At 57.1% G+C, this 20,641-nt stretch overlaps 2 protein-coding genes across 3 annotated transcripts; both read left to right on the plus strand.

The window, feature by feature from the left end:
* The first annotated feature begins 3,022 nt into the window (after positions 1 to 3,022).
* PTMS (parathymosin) lies at positions 3,023 to 7,805 on the plus strand. The gene is made up of 5 exons (XM_045781213.2): positions 3,023 to 3,557; positions 6,474 to 6,545; positions 6,796 to 6,874; positions 7,017 to 7,078; positions 7,249 to 7,805. Exons 1-5 carry the CDS (start codon positions 3,513 to 3,515, stop codon positions 7,297 to 7,299), a joined length of 309 nt encoding a protein of 102 aa, XP_045637169.2. The 5' UTR covers positions 3,023 to 3,512; the 3' UTR covers positions 7,300 to 7,805.
* Positions 7,806 to 7,877: 72 nt separating this feature from the next.
* LAG3 (lymphocyte activating 3) lies at positions 7,878 to 15,001 on the plus strand. 2 transcript variants are annotated; one of them, XM_045781320.2, is made up of 8 exons: positions 7,878 to 9,663; positions 9,973 to 10,120; positions 10,504 to 10,790; positions 11,385 to 11,642; positions 11,924 to 12,196; positions 13,804 to 14,046; positions 14,314 to 14,444; positions 14,774 to 15,001. In XM_045781320.2, exons 1-8 carry the CDS (start codon positions 9,606 to 9,608, stop codon positions 14,936 to 14,938), a joined length of 1,563 nt encoding a protein of 520 aa, XP_045637276.1. In that variant the 5' UTR covers positions 7,878 to 9,605; the 3' UTR covers positions 14,939 to 15,001. The 2 variants fall into 2 exon arrangements, with proteins under 2 accessions (XP_045637276.1, XP_045637277.1); XM_045781321.2 differs by lacking the exon at positions 14,314 to 14,444.
* The last annotated feature ends 5,640 nt before the right edge of the window (positions 15,002 to 20,641 follow it).

The raw sequence follows: 20,641 nt of genomic DNA on the forward strand, positions 1-20,641 counted from the left end.
ACATCAGGCTCTTCCGCTGGGAGCCTGCTTCTTCCTCTCCTACTCCCCCTGCTTGTTTTCCGTTTCTCTCTGTCAAATAAATAAATAAAATCTTAAAAAAAAAAAAAAGAGTTATACTGGAAGTGGAATGGGGATAAAAAAGTACAGTGAGGAGTGGGAAGGTTCAACTTTCAGTTGTCTGTCCTCTAATGCCTCCGAGGATCACCAGGACTTCCTTAGCACTTAACTTATCAGATCAACAGGCAAGCTGAAAAAACTCAGGAAGGTGGGGACAAGGAAGAATTCACTTAAGAATGAGATGGCAATAGTTAGACTTGATCACCTTTCACATAGTATCGAGGTAAATCTCTAGGATGTCAGGCCAGCAGCCAGGGTTTCCAGGGGGCTCATGTCTCCCTTGTTCTCACCTGGCTTCCTTTTTCCCGCCTCCAGAAAATGTGTAAGAAGCACCAGGTTTCCCCATTCAACTAGTGGGAGAAATTCTCAGTTGGACTGAGGAGTAACGGAACTCTAGGAATAGGCAAGCCTCTACAAGGTCTCCAGAAGTAGTTCTCTGGAAAGAGCAAACACAAGCTGGCATCATTTAACACCGCTGGCCCCAGAGACCCAGAGACTAACCCTAAGGACTAAGGGGTTAGGCTTTCAGCATCCTACTTGTTCCAAATTCATCCTGAGTTCCACTTCTAGCTTCTTTCTCATGAAGCTAAGACGTCAGGAGGCCGGTTCTGCTGTCCAACCAGACAGGAAAGGGTAAGAGATGCTTCTCCCGTGCAGGAAGGGAATTAGATCCAGGCCTTCTGCTTCCTGGATCTTTTTCCTGTGGTCCCTGGGGACCCTAGTGTCCAAACTCTTAGATTCTCAAGGCACTCCCTTGGGCCTTGGGGCAGGATTCCCATTCTCTGCCTCTCCATCTCCCTGGAATTTTCCACTGCAGCTGCCTCCGCTCCCAGACACCCCTCCCTGGGCAAAATTCCCGGCTCCCTCCGCCTCCCCTTCCTAATCACACCTCATTCCCACCCCCAACCCAGAGGCCCAGCCCACAGTCCGGCCCACTCCCCCGCACTAACCCCGGTGGTCCCAGTTAGAGAAATGGGAGGCCAAGCCCTTATACGAGGGTGACAGGGAGGGTCCCAGGCTCTCTCCAGGGCGGGGAGAAAGGACAGTGGAGGGGCTGGTCCCCTGTGGGGCTGGAGTGGGGGGAGTGGCCCTCCTCAAATCCCCATATAAGGCAGGGCAAGCAGTTAGACTCCTGGATTGGCTGATTCAAATGAGCATTCCACCTGGCAACAGGGTTTCTATTGGCTCTCAGGAAAAATAGGAGGAAGGTGGATGGAGGTTGTTGGTGGCGGTGATTGGAGGGGGGAGGGGAGTGGAGGTGACCGGAGTGGGGGGCGGTTACCAGGGCAACAGGGTAAGAGCCCAGCAGGGTGTCCGAGACGGCGGGCGGGGCTCGGAGGTGGTGAAGGGGAAGAGGAAAGGAGGGTGGGAGGGAAAGGAAAGAGAGTGACGGGAGGGAGCGAGACAGGGAGACTGGGTGGGGGGTAAAGGAGAGGGGAGAGGGAGAGAAATGAAGCAGGAGAGTACAGAGATGGAGAGGGTCAGAGATCGCTAAAGACATCAGTGAGTGAGTCAGAGAAACAGATTGAGATAGAGATGGAAAGATCTCAGAGAAAGATGATCAGAGTCCGGCAAGGAAAAAGCTGGGTGGGGCTCCAAGATTTTTGAGGAGATGGAGACTGAGAAACTGATAGGAAGAGTCAGAAAGAGAAATTGGGAGGTGTGTACACCATAGGACCAAAAGATGGTATATTTAAGCACTCAGATACCAAATGATGATGATTGATCAGTGTGACTCTCTTATTAAGAAAATAAAAATGATAAGACAATGATAATGATAGACAAATATGGGAGTGCATACACACCTAGAATATCTTTTTCAAACCCTAGCCTTCCACTCCATCCACCTTCCTGACCGTTAATACACCCAGCTCCTGAAACCCCCAAGCTTCTCAAAATGATCCAAAGATACTGAGACTGCAGGCCAGGAACTGAGGATGAGTCGAACAGGGTGGGGCTGGAACTCCAGACCTGAACCCCTTGCGAAGGAGGCAAATACAATCCAGAAAGGCTGGGAAGATGGCAGCAGAGGAAAGAGAAAAGCAAAGAGAGGGAAAATGTAGATCAGTCAGGACCTGAAGAAAGGAGTTGGGGGAAATCAGCGAAGGGTATAGGGCCAGAGTCTGTCTGAGACAGGAACAGTGTGGTCCAGGACAGAGGGGAAGGAGATCTGAGATGGAAGGGTAGAAGAGGGGAATGAGAAGTGGAGAAGAGGCAACGGAAGAATGAGAGATGTGAGGGATAAATGGTTGTGAGGGAGGGGTCTGGGTACAGATGAACAAGCAGGGATGAAGAGAAAAAGACCAGGCAAAGCCAAGTGAGATGAGATGGGCGAGTAAGAGCGGTCCAAGATGGAAGAGAAGGAAGGAGCCTGGAGGGCCTCTGACTCCTCTAGATCTCCAGAAAGATCCAGGAAGGGAGGAACCCAGCGGGGTTCACAAAAGTCAGCCTCCGGCAAGACAGAGGGTGGGCTGCCCTTTTGGCCCTCCCATCCCCTCTTGAGGCCCCCCAGAGAAAGGAGATGCCATAGGAGAGGGGAAAGCCAGCGTGATGTGGAAGTAGCTCCGCCACCCTCTTCCTCTTCTTTAAGCTTTTAGTTTCTCAAATACCTGCCCGGCCTTTCCATCTGCTTCTCCCACCCCATCCCTCGGCAAAATCTCAGGGTTTCTTGGGGGGTGGCGGGGGAGGGTCAGTAGGATTCTGGCCATCCCTCCAGTCCGCCCCCAAAAGACAGACTCCACTTTCGCAGGCAGTAGGTCGGGATTCGGAGAGGTCCCTCCCCGCAGGAACCCCACCCCTTCCCACCTCCTCGCCCTACTCCTTTCTCCGCGACCGTCAGTCTCTCCATTTCCCCCTCCTGGTCCTGTCCTCCCTCCCGCCTCTCGCGCGCTCCCTCCCCTCGCTTTCATCCTCCTATCCCCACCTCGCCAACCTCCGCTTTCATCCCCCTCCCCTCTCCTCTCCTCCCCGCTCCCGCCAGCCCCACCCCTGGGAAGCCCCTCCCGTCGGGCAGCGCCGCCTTTATAAGCGGGTTCCCTGCCCGGGGGCGGCAGCGGCTGGTCGGCGGCAGCTCTGCTGGTGCGGGGGCGGCGAGCCGAGGACCGAGCGACCGCGGCCGGAGCGCGCCGGCCACCGCCCGCACCGCCCTTCCGCCCGCCCTCCGGACGGCCGCAGCCCTGCGGGTCTCCGCTCCAGACCCACCCCCGCCCCACCCCGCGCGCCTCTGCCGCCTCTTCCAGAGACCCAGCTTGCTGAGCGGCCGCCGCTGCCGCTGCCGCCGCCGCCGCCGCCACCGCGCTAGGTTCCGGCCGCGGCCACCCTCCGCCGTCCAGGGCCCCTCCGTCCCGGCCCCGGGACCCCGGCTCCCCGCCAGCCCCGGCCCCGGCCCCGGCACCATGTCGGAGAAGAGCGTGGAGGCAGCGGCCGAGTTGAGCGCCAAGGTACGGGCGGGGACGGCGACCCCCGGGCTCCGCGCGGTCTTGCGCCCCACGCCGCCCCCGACGGCCCCACGCTGCCCTGGCGCCGGGTCCCGGCGGACCCCACTCCGCCCTCCCCCCCGCTCCCCTGCCCGGCGCTGCCTAACCCGCTTCTCGCGGCTCCCGCCAGCGCCCTCTAGCTTCCTGAGGCTGCGCGCCGCGGCTCCGGCCTCGCCGTTCGGCCCGCGCCCGGCCCCCGTCGCCGTCCCCACCCCTCTCCGGCTCCGGCCCGCGCGCCTCTGCCCCGTCCGCTTCCCGTCGGAGCGCGCCGCGGCTCACTTTACCGTGCCCCTCCCCCGCTGCCTCTCTCCGCGCCCCGTTTCCCCGTCTCTCCTTCCAGTCTGACCTCACCTTTCCTCTTAAGCGGTTTGAGATCCTCCAGAGTAAACAGGACTCTCCCGGGAGGCTGTTGCTCTCGGGCCCCTCCCCTCGAGGCCCGACCGCCTCTTGCTTCTCTCCTCCGTCGGCTACTGCCTCTGCCCGTTTTCTCCTCTCCTTTCCTTCCGTCTGTATCCATTTCTTCCCCCACTGGCCTTAAGCTCTCTTTTCTCTCCATAGCCCCCTCCAGCCTCTCCCCCTCCCCCCGCAACACACACACTTAAAGAGTCTTGGATTCCTAAAAATCATGAAGGGGGGCGGGAATAGCCTTCGAGAAAGCTGAAGCTCAGCGTTGCATGGCATTGCATCGAGCCGTCCTTGCTCTCATCGGCTCCCTTCCCTGGCCCCATCCCTTTGCCCTTGCCTCTCTTCCAGCCTTCCTCTAATTTCCCTAGGGAACCTGCTGAGTGTCGCTTTGGGAAATTAATTCGGCCAGCGTTTGGGGGCTGGGAGCCCGACTTTGGGGGAGGGTGGGGTTGGTTGTTGAGGAGGTCGCAGAGGTCTCCTGGAGGCCCCCCGAAGTGAAAGGGGGCAACCCATGGGATTAAAGGCAGTGGCAGAGAGGGGCTATGTTTGAGAGCTGATAAGGTGTGCCATGAGGCCCTCCGGTGGGCTGTGCGGTGGCATGTGACTTCTCTGAGTAGGTGTCTTTGTATGTCTGAAATCCAGCGAGTGTGTGGGACTGCCCGTGTCAGTTACATGTGTGCATGTGGAGACGTAGATGTTCTGGAGCCATGTTGCTGCTTTGTGAGTGCCGAGTGGCTCCATTGCGCTCTTGTGCTGTCTCAAGAGTGTGTGCCAGAATGCCCAAACACCGGGCAATGTGTCTCCGGATCTCGTGGGCGCTCCTCTGTAGCTCTGTGTGTGAATCGGTGTCAGCCTGTGTCAGCGTGTGTGCCTGTGTTGAGTAAATGAGGCCAGAGAGCTGCTTAGCACAAGACCTAGGTCACATACCCTCCTGGAACAGGGATCATGGAAGGACAGTGACCAGAAGGACAGGACAGGGGAGGAGAGGGGCCGGCCCCTTGGACTTTGGTCTCTGGTAGTCTCCCTCCCTCCCTCCCTCTAATTCTCCCTCCCTCTCTCTATCAGCCCAGATGGGAAACTCAGGCCAGGGCAGCACAGACCTGGTGCTGGGGCCCCCAGAGAGAAGCCAAGTAGCCCCTGGCTTTCCAGGCTCAGGATGCAGGGGAAAGCCCACCAGGTAATAGAAATGCCCTATCGACCATGTGGCAAAGAAACGAGGACAGGGAAGTGGCATGAAGAAACCGAGCTGGAGTGAGAGGGTCTGGTGTCCTGTGTACCTCTTAAAGGGAGAAGGGAATTGAGTGTCCCTCCAGGTCAACCATTCTGCACCAACCCCTACTGCTGTCCCTGATCCTGGTCCAGAAAGGACACACCCTCCAGGGTGATCTACTCGCACAGAAAACTTCCATCCACATGGAATCAGATACACAGAGTTGTACGCCAACACCAGATCAGATCACACAGGGACAGCCACAGTTGATCGGTGCCCGCCATGGGCAGTTGGGCGGGGGGAGAGGACTGGAATCTAAATTGGAAGAGCCTGTGTGATGTCCAGAGAGAAGGGACCCGGGAGCATCTCCATCTGCCGCAGCAGAATGGGACGTTCAAGGTGTGCCTGCTGGGCTCCTGGGGTGAAGGAGGGAGGGTACTGCAGACAGGTATCTTCTCCATCTACAGTCTCATCAGCCCAGACTCAGACCTTGTTTGTCTCTCTCCAACTACCATGTCCAGTACCCTCTCCCTTCCACGTTTCCTTTATCCTCCTTTACCGACATTCCCCCCGGAAATGGTTACTTCTGCCCTTCCACCACACCAGTGCGCACCCTGCGGGCACACCACCCGCTGGGCGTAGGGAGGAAGAAACTACTGGAACTGGTTTGGAGTAGGTGTGCATCATGCTGGGGTGCTGTCCCTGTTCCTGTCGTGTTTGGCCACGTAGGAGCCTGAGGAGTGGGGGGACACACGGCCAGAGAAACAAAGGCATTGGAGGAGTTCGAGGGGGAGGCTGGGAGGGGTGCCCAGGAGAGAGTGTGCTCAGGAAAAGGCCCTAGAGGTAGACAAAAGGCAGAGCAGGGCAGGCAGTGGGAGGGGGCAGGCCAGGAAGGCGGAGGGACCTCCAGAGGGGGTGGGGCATCGGGGCTGAGAGCAGATGGAGGGGATTTGGTTTGCTGAGCCGAACTCTTCAGCGTGAGGTTTTGGGGAACTTGGTGGGAGTGATGAGCGGTTGCCTCCGCCCAGCTGCCCCTTCACTGTCTTCATCACTTTCCCTCCTCCCTTGAGTCTCGGGGAAGGTGTCTGGTGCCAGCCCCCTTGTGGCCTTGCGGACCCCGGGACCTCTGTTCTGCCTCTAAGCTGCTGTGGCCAGCTCCTTCCTTCTCACGCTCCTCTAAGCTCACTGCAGAGGGAGAGCGGGGCAGGAGGGACGGCTGCAGCTCATTTGTGGTGAGAGGAAGGTGACCTCTTTCTCTCTTGCAGGACCTGAAGGAGAAGAAAGAGAAGGTGGAGGAGAAGGCCAGCCGAAAAGAGCGAAAGAAAGAAGTGGTGGAGGTGCGGAGGGGTCAGGTGGAGGAGCCTCGGAGCTGCCCCCCACTTACCTGCGGGTGGAGGGGGCTGGGTCCTACCCTCGCTCTGGCCCCTCCCACCCTCCCTGCCTCATCCTTCCGGCCCTCCCAGTGCCCCTGCCGGTGGTGGTGGTGGTGGTGGTGGTGGTGGTGGTGGTGGTGGTGGTGGTGGTCGTGGTCGAGGCACCCAGGGCCAGCCTGACACTGCTTCCTCTCCCCTCTCCGGGTCCCCACAGGAGGAGGAGAACGGAGCCGAGGAGGAAGAGGAAGAAACTGCTGAGGACGGAGAGGAGGAGGATGAAGGGGAAGAAGAAGGTGGGGAGGGGCAGGGGCGGCTGGGCTCAAAGGAACAGAGTCAGGGTGGGTTTGAAGACCTGAAGCAGGGCTGAGGGCGACCACAGGGGGTCTGTGCCAGAGCTTCCTGCCCTTCCCCAATGACCCGTTTCTGGCTCCTCAGATGAGGAAGAAGAAGATGATGACGACGAAGGGCCCGCGCTGAAGAGAGCTGCTGAAGAGGAGGTTTGGGCTGGATTGTGGGGCCTGAGGGGCTGTCAGGGATGCAGCAGGGGCTGGGAGCCCTTTGGACTTGCACCTGGATCCCTGTGGTGCACGGGCGGGGGCTGGAGCAGGGCCGGGACAGGGGGAGGTCCCTCTCCCATTTTGCAGCTACCCCAACTCTCCTTCCACAGGATGAAGCGGATCCCAAGCGGCAGAAGACAGAAAATGGGGCGTCGGCATGAGCCCCCCGCCAGTGGGCTGGGGGTGGGAAGGCCCCTCAGGGCCTGGAGGTGGGGGTGGGAACAGATGAGTGCAGCCACTCTTCACCTGGCTCCTGGCTCTGGACCCTGCCCCAGAGCTGCCACCCTCTTTGTCCCCAGCCTTTCTCGTGTCCGCCTCTCCAGACACTGCCCCTTCTATCCTCACTCTGCCATTGTTCCACCTCTTGACCTGCTCCATCTGAGCTCCCCAGCTGGTCCCCAGTCGCTCCTCTTCCTGTCCTTGTTCCCTCCCTCCCTCCTCCACCCCTCCTTTGGTAGCCTCTCCTTCCTCACCTCTGCATCCCAGCCTCATGTCCTGTCTATCCTTACCCTGCCTGATCCCTGGGTCTCCCTCAGATCCCCTTCTCTCAGACAGCGCCAGGCCGGGGTGGGGCCAGGGTTGGGGCCGAGCCCCACAGCTGCCCCCCTCCCCTCTCCTCCCCTTTTTGTATAATTTAATAAAGAAACGGTCGCGCTTCTGTTTTTAACCTGTCTCCTGCTTTCCCAGGGCAGAGGGAGTGGGGTGGCGGACATTACATTCCATCAGGACCCTTGCCTTCTATAGAAAAGCAGCTGCACCCTCCTACCAGCCACCACTCAAGAAGACAAGATCAGCACTCCAGCGGTGGGCACGGAGCCCGCAGCTTCTTTGAGAACTAACTTCTTCTCTCATTTCGGGTTCTTGGGGATGCTCCCCAGCGGGACACACACACTTCCCTGCTAGCCCATACCCGGTCTAGACACTGCTGAGCCCAGTGGAAAGCTACCAGCTCTGTTGTGCTGAACCAGGCAAAGAAACAGCCTCAGAAACAGGAAGTCCCGCCCCTGAAGTGGGAGAGGGCTGGGAGGTCTGGGTCTCAGCCTCCTGGGACCTGGAGTGAGAGCTGTCTGGCATCAAATGTGTCTTCTACCTAGCAGTGTGGAAGTGAGCACTTGGTTAGGGGAAAACTCCAGGGCCTCCTGTGGTTCCCAGGTGTGGTGCAAGTTCTTGGCACCCATGCTCCCCCTCTCTGGGCTGGGCTCCTCTGGCTGGGTGGGGTGGGGTGGGGAGCAAGAGTTCCCCTCCGTCAGACTTCCTTCCCTAGTTCTGTCACTTTTTCTTGAGTTCAATCTCTGATGCAGGATTTCTGGATTTCTCCGTATCTCCCTTGCCCTGTTAGTTCAAAACCTCTGGAGTGGGAGAAGCTGCTGACTACACTGGGGTCTTGAACTGGAGGGGTGTTAATGTGTGTGTGACTCATTGACCCCACCATTCAAGAGGACACCCATAACTCACCCAGAGTCTGGACTATAGACACACAAACAGACACACCTTTTGGCTTCATACTCCCTAACTGACCTTGGTCAATCTTTGAGCCTACCTCAGTTTCTGCATCTGTACAATGGGGGATAGAGTCCATGAGTTACTGTTTGTAAAGTATCCAATACAGTCTCTCTAGTATATAGTGAAGGCTCAATATAATGTAGCTTTTCTTTTCCGGGGACTTGGAGTGCCCCTCCCCAGACCTACCATCTTTTAGGTCTGCTTTATTCCCAAGGAGCCATGGGATGAGTGGGGAGGCTGGCCTCATGCTAAGTAAAAGTCCTGGGAGGTTAAAGGAATGAGCGAGGAGATGAGTACCAAGGGAGGGGCTTTGCCAAGAAGAAAGTGTTAATGTTGGGACTGGAGTTGCAGCTTAGAGGTGGGCAAGCAGGTCGTTCCAGGCAGAAATGGCTTGGAGAGAACGCAGAAGGTCCCCGGGAAGAGGAATAGTCAGAAGGGTGGGGGAGGGGGGAGGGGTCGGCGGGGACACCCAGGACTGAGGAAATAAACAAGGGGAGCGCCACCACAGAGGTGGAGGGTAATGCTGCTGGGAATCAACCCCCTCAGACTTTCCACTGCGAAGCGAAACCATAAGCCCTGGGGTGTGGAGGGGGGGCAACGGGGAGGGGAAGTGGGGAAGGTGGAGGGAAGGCAGAAGGACAGGGGCGAGGGCCCTGGGAGCAGCAGAACTGCCTCCCAGCTCAAGACAGCCACCTTGCCTCCACTCTATTCTGTCACTGCCCTGCCCATTTCCTGGGACCCCCCCCCCCCAACTTCTGCTGCCAGATCTGGCCAGCTTGCTTCTAGATTCCAGCCTCTGGTCGTTGGTTCTTCCCTCTATCTCCAGGTCTCTGTCCTTGTCCCTCTTCTAGATTCCCTTCCTTCACCCCATTTCTTTGCAGAACTCTCCTTCGTCCATCCGTTCCTCTCTTCTTTCTGACCTCTTCCCTTTGCGGGGCTCAGTGTGGCCCAGGCCTAAGGGGAGATGTGGGAGGCTCCGTTACTGGTTCTGCTGCTTCTGCAACTGCGGTGGGTGGCTCCAGGTAAGATGGGGCTGACCCTCTGGGAGGGCTGACTTCAGAATCATGGTGGGGGCAGGGTGTGGTCAGCAGGGATGTCTGGACCTCACAGCTGCCAAGGTCCTTAGCTTGGGTGGATTCTTCTAAATGCCTTGCTTGGGGCAGCCTTTCTGCCCCCAAAGCCTCTCTTTAGTCTTCCCGTTGGGTGGGGAAGGGACAGAAACCCAAGATCTTCCTCAGCCTTCTTTCTCCTTCGGTTAACTGAGGCTCCTTCTCTGCTCCTAAGTCTTTTGGCTCATGGCCCCTCCCCTTGGCCTCTTTTTTCCTCCCCAGTGGAGGCTCCAGGGTCTGGGACAGAGGTCCCGGTGGTGTGGGCCCAGGAAGGGGCTCCTGCCCAGCTCCCCTGCAGCCCCACAATCCCTCTCCAGGATGTCAGCCTTCTGCGAACCGCAGGGGTCACTTGGCACCATCTACCAGACAGGTATGCACCCCTAACTTGGGAAATAGGACCCCCAAAGCCAAGAGCAATGGCATCCAGACTCACAACCCCAGGCCCAAGCCAGCCCTCTGTCTCCTCCCCTGAGCTGTCAGTCGCTCTGAAGCCGTGGCTCCGCTTCCCCCGCTGCCTTTCCTTCTTTCCTCGGAAGACTGCTCCCCTCACACCTGCATCCCTTCTACACCTGCCCCTCAAGAGAGTGGGTGGCGCTGGCCCAACCCGAGAGGAGACGGGGATGGGGTCGGTTAGCGGTCCAGAGATCTCCCTTTTGGGGGGCTTTCCTCATCGTCGAAGTGGGGTTGGACTGCCTCTTGCCCCGGGCTTCTTCCCCCCTGAATTTCTCAGTCCCGTCCTTCTCTCCCGCCCAGCGGCCCTCCGGCTCCCGCGCCCACCCTGCGCCCCGCCGCGCCGTCCGCGCGGGGCCCCGGGCCGCGGCCCTACGTGGTGCTGATGCTGGCGGCCGGCGGCCTGCGCAGCGGGAGGCCCCCCCTGCAGCCCCGCGTGCAGGTGGAAGAGCGCGGCCTCCAGCGCGGGGACTTCTCGCTGTGGCTGCGCCCGGCCCGACGCGCCGACGCCGGCGAGTACCGCGCCGCCGTGCACCTCCGGGACCGCTCCGTCGCCTGCCGCCTCCGTCTGCGCGTGGGCCAGGCCTCCAGTAGGTGGGGGCGGGCCGCGGGGAGCGGGGCTGGAGCCGGGCGCCGCGGTCCCCGTCGCCCCGGAGGCAGGAAGGGCGGGGGGGGGTGTCTGTGCCTCTCAGGATGCGCCCTGGGCCCCGCCCGAGAGCCCCCAAAAGGGGAGCGGGAGGGGGTGGGGAGCAGAGTGGAAGGGGCCCCCAGAGAAGTACGTGTGTGGGGAGAGGACCCTATGGAGAGACTGTCTCACCCCCGGAGCTCCCCTCCCCCACCCACACTGGGAGTGCCAGGGTGGAGGAGGTGAGGCACCCCTGGGTTGGGGGGCAGAGTGCAGGGCTAGAGTGACTCATTTTAGACATCCGTAGCTCAGGGGTGGGCTTAGAGGGGATCCTCAGGCAAGGGTAGATCGAGCCAAGTAAACTGGAGGTTGGCGGGGCGGGGAAGCAGGGGAAAGAGGCAGGAGATCCGGAGCACCCATTTTAAGCACCTCAGGTGCCAGGCCCTGGACTGGGGGGGCGGGGGCGGGGGGCTTGCAGGGCAGTGGTCGGAGGAGGGTTGGGAAGGAGAAGACAAGTGTTTGCCGTGGGGCTGATCAAACCTTCTTTTTCTGTGAGCAGTGACTGCTAGCCCCCCAGGGTCCCTCAGGATCTCCGACTGGGTCATTTTGAACTGCTCCTTCAGCCGCCCTGACCCGCCAGCTTCTGTGCACTGGTTCCGGGGCAGAGTCCCTGTTCAGGAGTCCCCCCATCACCACTTAGCTGGAAGCTTCCTCTTCCTGCCCAAAGTCAGCCCCTCAGACTCTGGGCCATGGGGCTGCATCCTCACCTACAGAGATGGCTTCAATGTCTCCATCACGTACAACCTCTCCATTCTGGGTAACACCTCCAGTCTGCCTTCGCCCTTGACCACAACCCCTCCCTGCCCCCCCCTCGACTTATGGGTCCCCAAACCAGGTCTCTGGCAGCTAGGGCCCACTGTGAATGCTCTGGGCCTCACACTTCTGAGCATCCTCACTTCGACATTGCTCTGCACCCTTGTGCTTTTCAGAGCCAGACCACCTCCTTTGGTCTGCCTCCCTTCCCCCGGGGCCCCAGTGCTCCAGCCTCTCTGTGCCTCCCCCTCTCCGCTTCAACTTTGGTTTCTCCTTCTTTCCCAGGTCTGGAGCCCTCAGGGCCTCTGACAGTGTATGCAGGAGCAGGTTCCAGGGTGCACCTACCCTGCCGCCTGCCTCCCGGTGTGGGGACCCAGTCTTCTCTCACTGCCAGGTGGACGCCTCCCGGGGGTCCTGACCTCCTGGTGGCTGGAGGCGATGGCAACTTTAACCTCCAACTGGAGGCTGTGAGCCAGGCCCAGGCTGGGGCCTACACCTGCCACATCCATCTGCAGGGACAGCAGCTCAGTGCCACGGTCACTCTGGCAGTCATCACAGGTCAGCCCCAGGTGGGAAAGGACGAGCTCCCATCGCAGGGCAGCTGGGACAGGGAGGGCAGGCCGGCTGGGCCAAGACTGGGCAGACACCTCATGATGCTAGGCCAGGGGGCGCAAGTTGCAGAGGCTGCCCTGGTGGCCTCCTTTCTCGCCCCCACATAAAGAACTGAAACTGAAAATCTCCCCTGAGTCACTAGGTGAACATTCCACTCTTCTCTGAGGGACTCCCCTGCTCTGAATTGGGAGGAAGGTCTGAGAAGTAAGAAGAAGTGGCAAAAGTTTGAATGGTTCAAAAGAGGTGGACTCTAGAATCCTCATCTACTTGGGGACTAGTGCTTGGGTTAAAGTTGCAGGAAGTGGCCTGGATTTGGGAGGAGTTAATAAATCAGTCCCTTGGTCAGCAAATATTTACTGAGCAAGGGCTTTTTTTTTTTTTTTTAAGAGAGTATAAAACAAACACAGAAAAAAAAAAACAAACCACACCACAACAAAACTCAAAAACTCAGAAAGCGTGTGTTGATGGATTGGTAAGCCACGACAGCTTGGCTGTGTCTGTAATACTCACCTGTGGTCACTAAACAGTAGCACCTCATAGTAGGTGCTTAGTACTGTATATTGACTGAGCGAATCAGTGAACACGCTGACAGGTCAGACATCTCCTGAGGGCCAGTGCCGGCTTTCTACCTGCTCCAGGCTAGCTGTACCGAGATGCCCTACCCACACCCCAGCCTCACTCCGAGCCCCATCCTTCCCTCACACGTGTCCTCCTGCTGACTTAGCCTTTCTGCCGGTAACTCCACCCGTATCTCACTCCCCTGAAACCTGGCCTCCTGGTTCCTCACATCCAGTCAGCCCACAGCTCCCAGTTCTCTCCGTCCAAGGCCTTCTTGAGGGTCAGCTATTTTGTGTTAGTTTTCCAGGCTCTCTGCACATGACAACTCACGGGCAGAGATGGTTACCCATTTTACAGAGAAGGGATTTCTCAACTCACACGGCTGGGAAGCGCCAGCCTCGGGGTCTAAGGTCCGGCGTCTGTGCCACCAAATCGTCAGGTGCCTCCACCGCTATGCTTAGTTCAAGCCCCTTCACCACTGGTGTCCTCCCACCCGGCCTCCCTCTCACCGTACAGCTTTGAGACGCTCTGTCTGTTGAGTGGTGGGTCAGTTCACTGTTCTCTGAACATTCAGGAAAGGGGGCAGAGTTCATTTGGGGGGCACCTCAAGGCAGGGGGCCCTGATGTGAGCCAAGCCATGGAAGCAAAAAAAGTGCAAGGTGTATGGGGGCTGATCTTGGGGTTTCTGAGCGTTTGAGTAGAAAGTCGTGCAGAGAATCCAAGATGGTATTTGTTAGGTGATCCTTCCGGGCCAGGTTGGGTTTGAACGGTCCCCAAAGGCACTAGAGAGCCTGGACGGCTTTTGAGCTGTAGAGTGATCTGCGCAGAGCTTTGTCTTGATAAGACTAATTTGGCCCTGACCCCATCTCCTCCCCCCAACCTCACCCAATCAGAGCCCAGGTGAGTGCTGGGGCCATTAAGACTGGGGAGTTGAATCTTTGGTTTCAAGGAAGAGGGTCGGGTCCCCAAAGATCTCTTCCCTCTGATTTTCTCAGTGACTCCCAAATCCTCTGGGTTACCTGGCAAGCTGAGAAAACTGCTTTGTGAGGTGACCCCGGCGTCGGGACAAGAGCGCTTTGTGTGGAGCCCCCTGGATAAGCAGTCTTGGAGAGGTTCCCCAGGACCCTGGCTGGAGATGCAGGAGGCCAGACTCCTTTCCCAGCCCTGGCAGTGCCATGTGTATCAGGGGGAGAGGCTTCTCGGGACAGCGGTGTACCTCACTGAGCCGGCTGGCCCAGGTCTGAGACCCCACAATGCCACAGCACCAGCTCCAGACCCGTCCTCTCGATCCCACTTTCCAGACCCCTCTCTGCCAGCATTCCAGATCTTTTCTTTCTAACCTCGTGTCCAGTCCCGAACCCACTTCTGCCATTCATTAGCTAATGACCCTGGCTGGATAAGTCCCGAAACTCTGGGCCTCATTGTCTGCATCTGCAACGTATGAGGGTGTGGCAAGATATCCTTTCAGCTATGACCTGGTGCCTCACGTTGAACTCCTTCTGTAGGTGCCCAGCGCTCTGGGAGGGCCCCAGGTGCCCTGAAAACAGGCCATCTCCCTCTCTTTCTCATCCTTGGTATCCTCTTTCTGCTCCTTTTGATGACTGGAGCCCTTGGCTTTCACCTTTGGAGAAGACAGGTGAGCTGGGGACACCCCTCAGCCCGCACCGGTCACTGGCCTCCCCTCTCTTCAGTTTTCTGAGTGCCATCTGGTATCCCTTCCTCAGGGAAGATGACCAAGGTGGGCTTCTCATCCTGCCTTCAGAGCCCCTTCTTCATAAGCCTCTCCAGGGACTCCTTGTACCTGGAGGACAACCCAAGAAAGTCTGGGGAGGGGGGGTTGCTGAGAAAAGGCCTGGGACCCGATGGGGAGGGCAGGGGGCTGGGAAAGAATAGATGCACTCAGTATCCTCCTTATTCTCTTTCCCTTCATCCTTCTCCCCACCCACCGTCCATGTCTTCCCACAGTGGCGTCCAAGAAGATTCTCGGCCTTGGAGCATGGGACTCACCCACCTCAGGCTCAGAGCAAGATAGGGGAGCTGGAGCAAGAGCCAGAGCTGGAGCCGGAGCCGGAGCTGGAGCGGGAGTTGGAGCTGGAGCCGGAGCCGGAGCCAGAGCCAGAGAAGCTCTGACCTGGAGCTGAGGCAGCCCGCAGATCTTCACAACTCAGTCCCAATAAAATCCCTGTCAGCAGCAAGCCCGAGTCTGGCTCCTTCTTGTCCAGGGAAGGTTCTTGTCTCTGCCCAGCCTCTGGGGGCTCCCTTCTCCCACCTCAGCCTTCCGACCTACTTTCCCCAGCCAATCTCTCTTATCTTTCTCTTTTCTGTTCCTGGCCTCTTCGTGATTCTTTCTGCCTTGGTCTTTCTCTTGCTCTCTCTCTTTCTGCCCCGGGGTAGTCGTTTTTCTGAAGCTCCAAAAGCCCTCACCCCTTACCTCTACAGCTCTCTTCTGTGTCCTTCGCTCATATTATGCTGGCTGCCCTGGTTTCCTTTGTATTTTTGTTCCCCTGGCCCACCCCACCCCACACTTGGCTCCATTTCACATTGTCCTTGGCCCTTTTGCTGCAGTGCGCGCGCGCAGACACACACATATACACACACGCACACGCACACACACACACACACGGAGGAGCCCTGCCATGTAACGTCCTCCAGGGGATCAGGTCTTGCAACCTTTCTGGGCAGCTGGCTGGGGTTCCTGCTTGCCTCCTCCCCACCCCCATGTTCCTTGGCTCTGGGCAACCTGTCTGGTCCCAGCACGAGAACACACTGCCACCCAGTGGTCACTGCTTGTCATACCATGGGAGGTCACTGGGCACGCGGGGGCAGGAGGGAAGAGGCGAACCGCGCAGTGGTCCAGACAGGCCCAGATCCCTGCGTGCACACCAGCTCTGCGGGGTTCACTTTCTACGGGCCGCGTATGAGGACACCAAGCAGCGGTCACGTACCCTGTGCGCTCTCCAGGAGAGGGACCGAACCATGCCCGCCTCAGGACGACACGTAGCCCTGGCCCTGGCAAGGTTATGATCCAAGTCTGACAAAGGGGCTGTGAACAAAGGCCCCACGTGGGGAGAAAAATGGCCAGCAAGACCGCTGGCTACGGCGCAGCTTTGGGAGTCCTCTCTCTGCTGACTTGACCAGAGCTGATCTCCTCAGCCTCGGTTTCCTCCTATTAAACGGAGTAAGGATAATGACCCATGAAAACGGGTTGCTGTGAGTATCGGACGGTCAAAGGGCTTTGAAAACTAAGGTGCCCCCGTGCATATGATGTGCTTGGCTGATTACCCATTTGTGAAGGAGGAAGCCGTTCTGGTCACGCCGGGAAGGGGACACAGCCCCACGAGCCTGCCTGCCTCGCTCATTGTCTGTCTCTGTCTTGGAGCGAACATTCGCCTGAGCCGTGCACGCTGTCCTTCCGCAGAGCACACGCACAGCCTCGGCCCCGGCACCCCCCTCCCCGAACCTAGACCTCCAACTGCGGTATGCGCAGGGCTCTGGACTCAGCCGCACACAGCCCTGCCAGGGAATTTTAACCCTGGACAGGAGGAAACGAAGATTGAAAGGGAGCCGGAGGCGCATGGTGGCGCATGCGTGCGCCGTGGCAGGCGCCCTACTCGGTATCCCACCGAGCCTGGGCGCCACGTGCACAGCGACACAAACCCGGAGGCTGAAGACGTACCCCTGTGGAGACACGATGGCCCGAGATTTGGGGACAGAGGGGTACCTTTGCTCTGGGCAGAGCCTTTGAGGGCGAGGGGTACCCTCTGAAACCTGAGGAATGAACCATTTAAAGCAGTCCGAGTTTCTGAGCCTTAGCATGGTGGTAACCCTTGCCTTGTCACAGGCAGAGAAACGGTGGCACGGAGAGAGGCGCTGGCACTCACCAGAGGTCATCCCGCTGTAAGGTGAAGTCCTGAAGTTCCTTTGAGAAGCCTCCAAAGCATCATCCCCACCCTTTGCCATGGGCTGGGGACAGCTGCTGAGGAGACTCCTCAGGTCTGCCCTATGACCCTGCTCTCCATAGCTGGAGTGGAAGCCCCATGTTTCAATGGGGCCGGGGTTTCCTGGAAAGTTCTGTGGGTGGCAATTTTCCTCTCTACTGGGTAACATCCTATGCCCTTTGGGCTCATGAGAGTAGTCATCAAGGATTCACCATTGTCTATGTGGGGACTTCCCCAAGCTCCTGAATGAAGGGGACAGGGAGGGGACAGAGGCAACATGAAAGGCCACCTGGTTCCTCTACCCACTAAGAAAGAGAAGAGCAAAGGGTAGAAGGAAGAGGGGGCATGGGGCTTGTGCATACAGGGCTCCTTCTTTCATTCTTATTCCTTCCTCTGTGGGGTCTTCCCTAGGGTTGACACATTCCTGCTCTTCACCCCCTTTCCCCCCAAAGCCCCACTCCCCATCTGGCAGGATAACGTCTGACCCTTTTACAGTTCTCTTAAGACCCCCCAGGGAGCTAGGTGAATTTATCTTGCATCTCCAAGTTCATTGGCAAACCAGTGTTCCAGGTTGGGATCCTGGAGGGGAAGGGAGTGAAGGAGGCAGGGAGCTCAGGAGCCTTCAGTGGGGGTGGGGCTGGGGGATCATCTTAAACCCTTGTTAAAAAGGAAGGAAGTGGGCCACCTGGGTGGCTCACTTTGTTAAGCTCAGGTCATGATCCCAGTTCCCTGCTCAGCTGGGAGCCTGCTTCTCCTTCTCCCTCTGCCATTCCACCCCCGCCCCTTGTGCTCTCTAGCTCTCTCTCTCTGTCAAATAAATAAATAAAATCTTAAAAACTAAAAAAGGAAGGAAGCAAAAAAAAAAATGCTCTATTAGTTGCCTATTGCCACATAACAAGTCACCCCAAAGGTTAGTAATTTAAAACAATAAACATATGATCTCACACCTTCACGAAGCTAAGAGCAGCTTAGCTGAGCAGTTCTGGCGCAGGGTCTCTTGTGAGGCTGCTAGGATGTGGGCCAGGGCTGTGGTCATCTAAAGGCTTGGCCAGGGCAGAGGATCTGCTTCCAAAAAAGACTCCCTCAGGTGGCTGCTGGTCAGAGGCTGTAGTTCCTCTCTCAGTGAGCCTCTTCATAAGGCTGCTCACTACATAGCAACTGGCTTCCTCAGGGGGAGAGAGTGGCCAAGAAGAAAGCTCCCACGTCTTTATAACCTAATCTAGAAAGGGATATACCATCACTTCTGCCCTAGACCACACAGACCAACGCTGGTACAATATGGGAGGCGACAGCATAAAGTATGAATTGGAAGTAGCAGGAATCATTGGGGGCCATCTTGCTTATGACAGCTTGGCTATCGTGGGGGAACAGTGCCTGAAAGAGAGACAGGCCAAATGAGGAGAGGGGGCATCTTTGAGTTCCTCCATCCCTGGCCTTGCAATGGGCCTGACAAGCCTCCTCCACTGTCTACTGTCCAGAGGTTCTGGAAGCCGAATGAGGTAAGGGTCTTGCCAAGTCAAATGTGTCAGGCAAGAGGCCATACTGTGCTCATTCAGACTGGTGGTCACATTTGCCAGTGTGTCCCTGACCTTTGACTTGGTCTTCTCATTTCCCTGGGTCAGGGCAGGAGCAGAAATTTCCCTGTCCCACTACCCCCACCAGGCAGGGGTGTTAGGTTTCAGGCCTGAGCCCCCGCTGTTGCCGCCCACCCCACCTCCAAAGGAGGTGAGCAAAGAGCTTAGGTGTCCCTGCTCAGGCCCACTCCCAGGTGGACTTAGCCCTTTGAAGGGAATGGGGTTGGGGTGGGGATGGCTTCTAGCTGCTCCACTCTGTGGCTGACAGTTTCTCCAAGGGCTGCAGGTGCTGGCTGGCTGAGCCCAGGCCAAGCTCTGAAATCTGCCTGCTCCAACCTCCCATGGGAGGTGGGAGGCCCAGGAGCTTCCCTCCGAGTTGCCGAACATGGTCACAGAGCTAGGGACAATATGACTAGGGTGGAGGTGGGTCAGCCCTCCAAGACTCTGCTTCCCAAACAACAGCCTCAGTCACCCCTCCCCCACTTCCCCCATCTCCAAGCCCTGCCCCCACTCCCCTTTGCAGAGGGTGTCGGTGCAGCTGCAGAAGGGCAGAAGGTTCTGGTAAGGAGGCCACCACAAGACTGCACCTGGGGCTTCCAACTCCCTACTCCACAGGCTGCCCTACCCCTTCTCCAACAGCCTGGTCCCCGACACTCCATCAGCAGGTCACCAAGTGGGCTTTGCTCTTCTCCCCAACTTTCTCCCACCTTGGGCTCCTTCCCCTCCTCCAGCCTGGAGACAATACACTCAGCAAAAGTAGCTCTCTACCAGGAAGCAGGAGACTTCTGGAAATCCCCATGCTCCATGCTCACAGGCCTGTGAGGGAGCAAACAGCTTCACTTCAGTTTCTTCTTCCGTAAAAGGGGGACAGTAATACTTACCAAAATGTTTGACATGTGCTAATGTATGTGAAAGTGCTTGGAAAGTGGCAAATCACTCAGTTGATGTGAGGGATCATGGTGGTGCGAAGCCCCAGACATGCTTGTCGGCCTTATACCTCTCTGTCACCATGGGAGAAGATTTCTCTTAGCCATCAGTCTGGCCTTCCTTTTTTTTTTTTTTTTTAATTTTTATTAGTTTATTTATTTATTTATTTATTTATTTATTTATTTATAAGTAATCTTTACACCCAACGTAGGGCTCAAACTCATGACCCTGGAATCAAGAGTCACATGCTCTTTCAACTGAGCCAGACAGGCAACCCCAACTTGGCCTTTCTTACAGCAGAGGAGAGGCCGTTGGGGGGAGGGGGACCACCCAGGGCTGCGGCCCCAGCAGCTAAGTTGGAATCCCAGTTCCACCAATTTGGTTACTGGCTCTGTGACTGTTAGCTATTTTCTTAAACTCTTTGAGCCTGCGTTTCCTCATCTGTGTAATCTGGAGAAAAGCAGTTATGCCCTATCATTGTCGTGAGGATTAAATAAAATATACAACCATATAAAGCACATAGCAGTCCTAACTGCTCAGCAGAAACTTCCTCTCTCCTCCTGTTATCTTTTCCTGTTTGGAAACCCCAGAGGGAGAGCCAGGTTCTTGGGGCCCGTTAACTCCTGAGAATCCAACTTCACGGGCGCTCAAGGTCACAGACCCAAGGGCTGGACAGCATCTCACAATCCGTCTGGTGCATCGGTTGCAAGTTGGTGGCCCTAAGCTAGATCAAGCCCTTTGGAATGCTTTGTTTGACTCACTCAGGGTTAGAACAACAACAGAAAGTGAGTTGCCAACATTAAAATGAGGGGATAGCATATAAATGTTTGGTTTTCCACCTTCCCTTGAAAGTTTGGTGCAACAGGCAGGCAAGTCTGGTGCAAGCTCTCCTATCAACTCAGCTGGAGCTGTGTGGGTCAGTGGCTGCCTTCATTACCTTCCAGTTGGCCCACCTCAGTCCCCACCCCTCCCTACTGTTTTCCCCACCGTGTCACCTAGCAGGCTCCTGTAGTCATTTGGTTTTGTGATCCTTGGCTTTTCATTCATTCATTCATTCATTCATTCATTCATTCATTCATTCAAAAAGAATTCAACAGGAATTTAAATAAAATAAAATAAAATAGGAGCACCTGGGTGGCTCAGTCAGTTAAGCGTCTGCCCTCGGCCCAGGTCATGATCTCAGGGTTCTGGGATCGAGCCCCGTGTCAGATTCCCTGCTCAGGAGAGAGCCTGCTTCTCCTTCTTCCTCTGTCTCTCCCCCTTCTTGTGCGTGCTCTCTCTCTCTCAATAAATAAATATCTCAAATACATGAAATCTTAAAAAAATAAAATATAATAAAAATAACATATTCAACAGCCAGGGGCTGGGGGAGGAGGATGGGCAGTAAGTGTTTA

The sequence above is a fragment of the Ursus americanus genome, chromosome 25 (genome assembly GCF_024610735.1).
Source record: "Ursus americanus isolate L20-20 chromosome 25, mUrsAme1.1.p, whole genome shotgun sequence".
Classification (NCBI taxonomy): domain Eukaryota; kingdom Metazoa; phylum Chordata; class Mammalia; order Carnivora; family Ursidae; genus Ursus; species Ursus americanus.